Source organism: Apostichopus japonicus, chromosome 4 (assembly GCF_037975245.1).
Source record: "Apostichopus japonicus isolate 1M-3 chromosome 4, ASM3797524v1, whole genome shotgun sequence".
NCBI classification, from domain to species: Eukaryota; Metazoa; Echinodermata; class Holothuroidea; order Aspidochirotida; family Stichopodidae; genus Apostichopus; species Apostichopus japonicus.
In genome coordinates, this window is record NC_092564.1 from 17,430,550 (window position 1) to 17,441,145 (window position 10,596).

The 10,596-nt window shown below is 38.0% G+C and overlaps 2 protein-coding genes across 2 annotated transcripts; both read right to left on the reverse strand.

Moving 5' to 3' along the window:
- Positions 1-386: 386 nt before the first annotated feature.
- LOC139966020 (collagen triple helix repeat-containing protein 1-like) lies at positions 387-3,795 on the reverse strand. Its single transcript, XM_071968660.1, has 4 exons — positions 3,420-3,795; positions 2,388-2,540; positions 1,605-1,812; positions 387-856 (listed from the first exon to the last, which is right to left on the reverse strand). The coding sequence occupies exons 1-4, from the start codon at positions 3,504-3,506 to the stop codon at positions 711-713; spliced, it is 594 nt and encodes a 197-aa protein (XP_071824761.1). The 5' UTR covers positions 3,507-3,795; the 3' UTR covers positions 387-710.
- Positions 3,796-5,943: 2,148 nt separating this feature from the next.
- On the reverse strand, positions 5,944-10,183 carry LOC139966648 (collagen triple helix repeat-containing protein 1-like). Its single transcript, XM_071969896.1, has 4 exons — positions 10,025-10,183; positions 9,179-9,334; positions 8,139-8,346; positions 5,944-7,580 (listed from the first exon to the last, which is right to left on the reverse strand). The coding sequence occupies exons 1-4, from the start codon at positions 10,103-10,105 to the stop codon at positions 7,435-7,437; spliced, it is 591 nt and encodes a 196-aa protein (XP_071825997.1). The 5' UTR covers positions 10,106-10,183; the 3' UTR covers positions 5,944-7,434.
- Positions 10,184-10,596: the final 413 nt, after the last annotated feature.

The window sequence follows — 10,596 nt, forward strand, 5'->3', positions numbered from 1 at the left end:
GTCTGCAGGCCACTGAGACAAATATAGTAACTAGGCCTCCTTTCAAAGTCTTCCTTTTCCTTTAGTACGGCTGTGAAGGAATGAGAATGCATTATACCATATTTCCCCGGGCCCCAACCCAGAATCCCGGTTTGTATACCTACCCTTACCCATAACCCATACCCCTACCGCCTACCCCGCCCCTACCCCATACCATCTACCCCGGCCCCTTCTTCCCTGGCAGGCCGACACACCAAAATCCCACTTGGAACGCCGGTAAAACTACTCAAAAACTTCGATTTACTTCAAGTTGTGACATGAAATGTTCTGCATTGAACAGTTGGATTAAGAATCATTAAACGGATCGTAATTTGGAAACAGAAGAGCGGTATGAACAAATGTAATGGTTAGATTTGGTATCTCATTAATGACGTTTAATCATTACATGCATGCCATGGTCACAGTGATACAAACAATTTCAACTTCAATTACACAGAAATGTATCTTGAAGTCTCGTTACATATAGACATATTTACCTGTACAAAAAAAGAAACAAGTATATAGGCCTAACCAACATATAGCAGATCCAAGTTCAAAGACAGAGTTTTTTGACAATAATAACATTATTTTTCATTTCTCTCTCAGTTTTCTGAGCTTAACATCAAAATAAAGTTACTACATTTAGTCGCATAGAATCGAGATGATCGGGACATATATAGATTTGGTATATTTCAATATGTAGTTGCTGGCACTTCTCGAACGATTAGCCGAGATGCGCTATTCCATCCGGTCGAAGCATCATAGTTTCCAAAACCGGAACAGTCTCCAACGGCTAACCGAACGTGAATCTCGCCAGCTCCGACGTTATGGCAGTATCCTATCAAGATAATAATAATAATAAGCAAAGAAATGTACGCGGTAGTTTATTAGATGTAATACTTTGTTTTTAAATTTGACAGGCTAGATAAGTTGAAGCTGATGCGCATCTTCAAATACAGAGGACGTGTGATCCACTTCTACGAACAATGTTCGTGGAGTGATATAGTTACCGTACTCAGCGGCGAAAGTATCGTTAGTAGTATATTATGACGTCATCATATGTAGTATATGTTTCTTTTCGAAGGGATAGTTCACTTGAAATTGACGAAACATTGTCATGGTTTTACAGCATCTTGTTGGCGTTCCATAATGTATACATACTGTTCCAGTCGCGTCTTAAGGGGATTGTGGTTGAGAGTGGATCAACTTAAATTTGTTTGGTTTTCGTACCCAGGCTCTACTAGTATCTTGAGTGACTTTTCTTAAACGCAGACACATTAGTTTTCAGCGTTATCATTTTCATGACTCATGAATCAGGCACAGACAGGCATCATTTCGCAGTTTAGAAATACATTTTCACAAGCAAACGAATGCTATACTATTTCTACTATACTATTTCTCATCAGTTTGTAGAATCTCTTACTTTTTGCCGAGAGGGTCGGGGGGCAGGGAGGTACAGTCATGGCAGTAATTGTTGGGGTCTTCAACATCACACAATTAATTTAGTGCCTATGTATAGTCACTCTTTAAGGTTATAGGGTGAAACAGATACAGAATTGTGATTATTATTCCTTATAATTGCTTACCTTCGAAACTTCTATGTCTGTGTAGATTCATTTCATTAGTGTTTTCCTGGTAGACTACCGCGTCTATCACTGTCGGAGAGCTACATTCGTTACCATTGAAGGTAATGTACCATCTCTTGCAACATCCACTACATCCATAGACTCGTAGGTTACCACCATAGTAAACCCAAAGAGCGGTGTCACTGTACTGCTTAGTGAAGACGCAGTCCTTCGAGGCAAATCAAAGAGAAGACATGTATTTTATAGGCATAAATATACTTTCTGTTTCTATCCTCTTTGTTTGGTTTCAATGATCATATTACTGTCAATGATTTGGATAGGGCCTTAATTTCAACGTACTAGGGGTACTTGTCTATCCACGGCTCCAGTCAACTATGTGCCGCCCCCCCCCCGGCCCTGACCCCAAAAGGAACAACTATTGGAGCCCCTGGGCTTCTGGGATACATTTCAATAAATTTTCCAATCTAACATGTTTTTTGAGCTTGAAATCGCTATATTAAAGAATAAGAAATATCTGACAATGTTGCGGCTTTCCGCGGGTCTCCCTGGACACTAATCACGAGAAGCTCTTCTCTATACCTCAGTGCCATCTCAATCAGAGACAGAGCCCCCATCCCCAAAACGAATACCCTCTTGTGTCTCTGCTGATAAATTATCCCTCTGTTCAATGTCCCTTTGTACTAATCTGCACCCGCCACTCCCCCCCCCCCTCTCCGTGCCTCCCTCTCCTCCAACCAATTGTGAATTCTGGTTTTCAATATAAGTCAATTATGTAGGACTTACATATATGTTGGTATCGTAGTCGTTACCATTTCCAGAATACCAGGCGCATTGTCTCCAGTTATTGTAGTCCAAGAATTCTCCCTGACCGGGGTCACCTGTCAGTCCAACATTTCCTTTATCTCCCTTTAGTCCAGCTTCACCTCTCGAACAACCCTATTAAATTGGACATGATTTGTTTGTTTGTTGTTGTTTCTTTATCGAAATTTTGAAAGAAATCTGACATATTGAAACTTTTTTTGACATATTGAAACATTTTGAAACATTTCTGACATATTGAAACATTTTTTTGTCAGTTTTATTTTGCAGTATAGGTCACACTATACCATACAGGCTACTTTGAATCGTTGTGGTTGTTACAATTTTATGGAGATATGAAACTGTTGAAACCAAAATAAAGATGTTTTTTTTTTTTTTTTGGTGTTGCAAAAATTTAATTTCATATTTTATTCTTAAAGCCAAATGCATATATATTCGTGATCGATTTAACACTTTTCTGACAATTGAATTGGTTTAACTGTCGTACTTTTACTTGTTTTGGGGCAAAAAAATTTACTCAACGTTGGTTGGATATAAATACACCTATATATATATACATACCCAGTGTTGGGTAAAATAAGTTGCCCGACGTCTTTAAACACCAATGTCTTATTCGTGTTACCTGGTTTATGTGTTGGGGAAGGGAGGAGGGGAGAGGGGTTCAATGCGGTATATAGGCTTTACTGTTGTTTTCTACTTCGCGATGGAAATGGCTGATCGAAAATATGGCAGAGGGACGGGGTAGGTGAGGAAGAGGAGCGCTTATAGAATAGCGGTTTCACCTATTTGGAAATGAATCCATTTTAGAAGATTGATTAAAGCGTACATGTAATTTTTCGGGTTTTACACTCGGATACTGCATTACGTGGACACTCCTCTATATAGGACATATAACAAGTGCAGACTGAAAGGTCTATGTATAGTTGTTCGAGTTTTTTTTCAGTTTTCAACGAACGTGTAAATTATTAAAATATAAGCAAGAATTAAGCCACTTACCGAATACGATGCACTTTCTATTAACTTGTCGATGATTAGAAGACTAAATAAAACTAAAGTCAACTTTATCCAGTAATATGAATACATGATTGTTTTATACGACACTGCAATGTCCAGTCTTCACGATCTGAGTTGAGCCTCTGCTTTATATCTTTTCTCTTACTTATAGCCTTCCTGAACTTTGACGTGCATAACATCCAATCGTTGCACCGTATATATATATAGAGATATATATGACAACTTCTCCATAAAAGGGACTGGGCCATGTATTTCTATATAGCTACAGAAAGGTATGTACGTCGCTGCATTTCAAAATCGACAGAGCGGTGCATTTTCGTGGATCGATCGCCATAAATAATTGAGGTGCATCTATCATGTATGACTGCGACCTTCATCCCGGGCCCGATTTGAAAAGCGACCTGGGCAAGGCCGAAAGTGGGTAATCAGATGGCAAAGAATAACAGCGGAATCACATGTGAATTTATTGATTTAGGCCTATATTGTCTTGTTAATTGGAAATGAGGATTACACACGATCACAGGCTATAGTTTAGTGATAGCATCTAATATGCTTTAAAAAAGTTGTCCCTTGAAAGGTTACACATGTTTGAACGTCAAGAACTACTTCAACTTTGCTGAAAACATTTCGAAATGGTCCTATGAACGTTAAAAGGCTAATAACTGAAATATATTGGATTGACTTCTTACAGTTTAGCACACTCATTGTATAGAGCAAACAAGGAGAGGTTGGTGGTAGGGGGGGGGGGGGGTAGTTCGTTTCCTATATTGAGCATCGAATTTTCCAAGGATATATCCACCAGTCTACTATGTTGCGCATGAATGGTGGTGGGCTTTGCAAAAAGTTTACAACAATCGTGTGATTTTCATATTTTGATATACATATATATATATATATATATATATATATATATATATATAGCCTATGTATATATATATATATATAACGATATATAACTATATAAATAACTATATATATATACCGTATATATATATATACTATTTATACCGTATATATATACCGAATATATATATATATATATATATATATATATATATATATATAATATCATTAAAAAGCAAACGGTACCGTCTGAATCGTTTGTAATTTCAGTTTGTAAATGCCAATACTAACAAGCCCTATACCTCTAAATAAGTAATCATTAAAAATCAAACGTGAATTAAGACAAGTAGATAGAAAGTAATGAAACACTAACGCAACATATTTACTTGTGTTTTTATATTAGACTAATTATAAACAATAGCTTGTCTGGTCATTTTCACAAAACAAAAGTATGATTCGGGTAGTTAACAAACACAAGGGATTCTATATAAACTTGCAACAACAAAAAACAACAAAAAATGAACGATAAACGAGAAAAGACACAAACACGAAAGTTTCGAATAGGTAGTCACCAAAAATCAACTTTCATAGAATGCTTATTGTTAATTAATTTGAATTAAGTCGATAATTAAGCATTTCGGAAATCCCCAGCTGATATAGGCAACTCGTTTGGTTCTTCAGGCTGCATGGCTTCCACGTTCATAGTTTGATCCACACTGCATACCATGCATGTATATTTCGTCGTGCGTTGGTATATAGATAAACCTGGATCATTAAAAACAGACCTATATTCTGGATTATCGAATTCGACTACATTTATTCTTAACTCATCCTGTGTGATCGTATAAGTTTGTCAAACTATATGTTTATACATATCGGATTCACACTACTATGTGTTTACACATATAATTCATACTACCATATGTTAACACATATGATTAACGCTACTACATGTTTACACATAATGATTCACACTTCTATATTTTTACACATATGATTCACACTACTTTATGTTTACACATATGATTCACACTAATATATGTGTACACATATGATACACTACTACTATATGTTTACACATATGATGCACACTTCTATATGTTTACACATATGATTCACATTACTATATGTGTACACATATGATTCTCACTACGATATGTTTACACATATGATTCACACTATATGTTTACACATATGATGCACACTACTATATGTTTACACATATGATTCACATCACTATATGTTTACAAAAATTTCATAATTTATAGTGAACGTTTTAAGGAAAGTTGAAGATTGTATATTACAATGACACCATAACGTTTCCCGTCACATAAATATATAGTCTTAGGCCTATAGTTCAATCACGCGTTGCGATCACGTTCCTCGCCGTCCTGCTCCCTACCATCAACCCCCCCCCCACACCCCACCCTCAGGCTTCGCCAATGTCTCGGACAGTCAGTTGAAATTCAAACTTCATACAACATGAGTCCGATTTCCGGTGGATATTCTCTGAAGTTGCAGGCCGAAAACTTAATCATATTGAAGGGGTAGGTTTCAGTCAATCGGCTAACCGTTTGGACTTATACACAAAATCTATAAATACGCCTCCCCCCCCCCTACCCAACCCCCATTTCGTTTTTGTTTTTGCTTTCTCGATTTTCTCTAGCTGATAGAAGGTCGAATATCCAGAAGGCAATGGTGGCTTTGTAACTGACTCGATAGATACCATTATCTGTTAATTGTCAGATAAATCAGCAAGCTCAATTTGAACTGTATACGATTGAACTGTTCGAACTATACAAGCAAGGCCTATATACAGACAATTATAAGCGTAAAAGACATATCAAGGGATTCTTTGAGCGGATGTTGTCTACCATAGACATGCCATATAAATATTATATATTGCAGTGATAAAACTGATGATTGAACTGACTTTGACACTATTTGTTATATTGGTTTTAAATCTTGTATTTAAAATTGACAAGAAATAAAAAAAATACAAAAAAGTAAATACAAAAATTGTCACATACCCGTTAAAGGGGGTCTCATTTGGTATAGTGCTTACTAATTTAAAGGCATTGAAGACTCGCCCCAAACAGCGTGCCGCCAACTTTTAAAAGTTAACTTTCCGTTGCTTGCAAGTGAAGTTTTTCTCTTGTCGCTACAAAATGCAGACAGTAATGAAACGTGATACCAAGGGCGGCTGAACCGGGGGGGGGGGCACAGGGGGCACGTGCCCCCCCCACTTTTCCTCAGGTTAAAAATGTGCCCAGTTTCTACATAAAAATTGCGGTGTCTCAAGTTAGCAAGAGGCCAGGGAATCAGAATGAACCCTCGGGAAGGGCCGTTTCCGGCCATCTGAGGGGTTTGTAAAACCAAAAATTTTCGCCCCTGACTTTTAATGAATCTCTGTGGGTCAAACTCAAAGCTATTTCGAATGGAAAAAAATTGTTAAGATATTAACAAGAAATAATCTCTAATTCGGAAGATTCCTACATTAGCAACTAGCATGATTTCACCTCATTTTGTCTCAAAAGGAAACTTGTTCCTTGTTTCCCAATTTGCACATTGGATATTGCAGTGCTAGTATGCATATTTTTCTTGAGGGGGGGGGGGGGGGCGTTGATGGAGTGATGTGTATACGCAAATAAGATAATACAATAAAGAGTTATAAAGGGTACTAAATATAAGCCTGCATCATTCCAATCGAATTTCTGCAAAGTGCCCTTGCGTGATACCTTGTTATCTTTAGCTGGACCTGAGATGTCCATCGCTGTATCGTTTGTACACTGTGTTGTGGGTATTGACCGCAGCTGTATATGTACTGACTGTACACTAGTGTCTAATTACCGTCAGTAGCAAGCTGTGTGTGTATTTTCTGGGATCGATGGTGGAGTCTAACACTTCTGTTACACCTCATTCGAAACTAGGTCAGATTACCGGCATTAGACGTTTCTTTTTGCGCAATTCTTCACACCCTTTAAAGAAAATTGGCAAGGACTAAGCTGACCAAACTCAGAACCAACAAATTACCGTTGTTTTATTAGTTGACGTACATGACGCTTGTTCGGTCGAACATTTAATAACCGCAATTGCTATGGCAGATATAAGGGGTAAATAATGAACTAATATTACACAAATGGCTGTTATTTAATTAATAAGGAGAAGCCGGCCATTCCTCTATCAGTAATCTGGAGACGGCGTTCCAACCGGAGTGTCGATCATAAGATCCGTACCCAGCACAGTTTCCCACGTTAATGGTCACATCGATAGAACCAGCTGATAGGCCATCACAAACTCCTACACAAAGAGTACAACAATAACAACGAAAAATTACATGCATGAATGTTAAAAATTCATGTTAGAAAGTGAATAAGGTCGGCGTAGTGTCCGCATCGCGTGGTAGTTCTAAAAATAAAACCTAACAAGAAAAAAAATAAACGTTAACACTTTATCAATATTACATCTTGTTTTTGTGTAATATAATATAAGAATGCTTTCTTCACTTACCCCATGTATTACACATTCGAGTGCATTTGGTCAGGCAGTGGTATATGTGTGCACTGCGCATATATCTTTATATATGAACAGTCAAAGGTAAAAGAGATTGTGGTAACGAAAGGGCTATTGCAGGCCCGAAGCCAGGCTGGGGCACGACCCCCCCCCCTAGTGCTTACTACTGTGCCCCCACCTCCATTCATTAGTGCCACTATTATGTAAACAAACAAACTCACACGTTACAGGACACAAATATTGGGCCGTGTTCCTTCTTAGACTTGGGTTCCCACCCCTTAACATTTCGAGAATTCTGGCTACGGGCCTGTTGCAAGTTGCTTTATGTCGACAATCAATATTTACCCGATATTTTCCTGTACCGATGCAGATTGGCTCCGCTGTAATGGGCCATGTACACAGTACCATCGATAACCTGGGGGTTGCTGCATTCAGCACCATTGAATGCAAAATACCATCTACCACAGCAACCATGACATCCGTACAGTCTGGTGGTACCTCCGTATGCCACGAATAGGGAACTGGTGCTGGACTGCTTGGTGAAGCTGCACGTCTGCAGTTTAGAGAAGCGGGATATACAATGTAAAGAAGATAGGTCTTCCTCATCATACCCCCCCCCCCACACACACCCCCAACCACTCACCCAAATACTTAGCAGATACAAACCTGGATCGTATAGTCTAATACAGCGGTCGCAAACGCAAGGCCCACGACTCAGGAGCTTACATGAGGACTGAGCCAACACCACCAGCCCCCACCCACCAGAATCGATGCCCAGAAGGCAGCTGGCTTGAACTGTGAACGCCGATATATATATATATATATATATATATATATATATATATATATATATATATGTATATATATATATATATATATATATATATATATATATATATATATATATATATATATATAAGTAAAATGTAATATATAAGATATATGGGTGCTGATTGTATGTCCAGAGGTTCGAAACCGGTAAGGAAGTCGTAATTCCACATCATAATATATATATATATATATATATATATATATATATATATATATATATATATATATATATATATATAATTGAAATCGTAGTAACTTGGAAAATCCAGAACAGTGAAAAACTTCCAGCCTACACCGGGATTCGAACCCGGGCCTGCCGCTTTATTTGCAGACACCCTAACCACTAGGCTATGGACGCTGATTGTATGTCCAGAAGTTCGAAACAGGTAAAGAAGGTCGTAATTCCACTCTAGGCACTTGTAACCTGTATCGAACAATACTTGTTCTGTTTTGGTGACATATTAGCCTTGCTCTAGAGATCAAACATGATGGTAACCAAATCGAAATCATTTGTGATTCCTTAAAGCCGGATCTCGAAAGAGATATATAGTTACGTATAGAGTTCCGCTATCTGAGCCATCAGATGTTTCCCACGTGCACTCTTTCCAGTTTCTTGAAGGCGACACGTCATACCAACTATCATCGGTCCCCGTTCCGATAGGTCCATCGTCTCCTTGGACTCCAGGGAGGCCACGGGGCCCAACACATGACTATGGTATATGAGGACAAAAAGGAATGATTTCATAAAGAGGTGTTTAATGCTACCATTTTCGGTTAAACGGTACTTATGATGGATGGGTGCGTGGATTTGTACCTCCCTTTTAAGGAGGAGATCTTGGTTACTTGAAAAGAGAATAGCATATATACTTTTAAGTCCATTAAAATCTTATTAAACAAACAAAAAACGAGTCACATAGAAGGATGGGGAAAAGCGTGAATGGCTTGCCAATGAAAAAATAAAAACATTACATTTGTTTTCATGTAGGCCTATCTAACATTTCTATACTATAGATTAAACTGGTAATCATCCAACATAGTCGTAGAAGCTTGCTAAACGGTTGCTACCACTTACGTATTCATTTATTTGTTAATATTAATGAATGACACGGCTTGGTAAGAATGGATGGTACCCGGTTAACACCTCCGATTTACCCTTCCCAGACCAGGGTTATTCAAGATGTGTAGCAAATGTCTGGTTGCAGAACATATCAACTTTCTATGCAGCTCATCGATTCTCATGACTATCTTGCGTGAATTATATATATATACAATAACATGACCAAAGTATTTCAAAGTCCATTTTAAAACGTTTCTCTTTCTCTCTTAGAGATATAAATTTGGTGAAATAGTAAAGTAACAGTCATTCAATTCTTCTAGGAACAATAATTGATTATATTTACCTGTGATCCATTCCCTAACAATACCAGGAATGATAAAAACATGAACAAACTTAGAAACGATGTTATCATCATGTCGGCCATATTCTTGCACGTTAATGTGTATATACTACCTAAGTGATCGCACTGATGTCATCAATAAGGGGTCTTCAAATATTTAAAAGGTGTCATCGATTAACTCTCCCATTTATTCCTCGTACCCCGCCTTTGTAAAGCCATCGATCAACCCATTCTATACACTATGTTATACCAGGTTACTGCTTTGGTTTGGAGGGCGCTTTCTCTTTCTATGACTCGGCGCCACTCTTCAGGTGCATAGCTCTGATACGGCTCAGCACCGTACATCTACATGAACGGCTCTGCTATATACCGGCTGCTATAAACGCTCTGTGTAAAACTTTGACAACAGTCAAAGCGTTAAAAACGATATCCTATACTTCAAACACATTTCCAGCGACTGACATATGTAACAGAAACAATGCATGTGTATAAGTGAACATGTCTTTCAATCAGATCAGCCGATATGGTTTATACCCTTCGATATAAATTTGCTTGATAGATATCAGTTTCAAAAT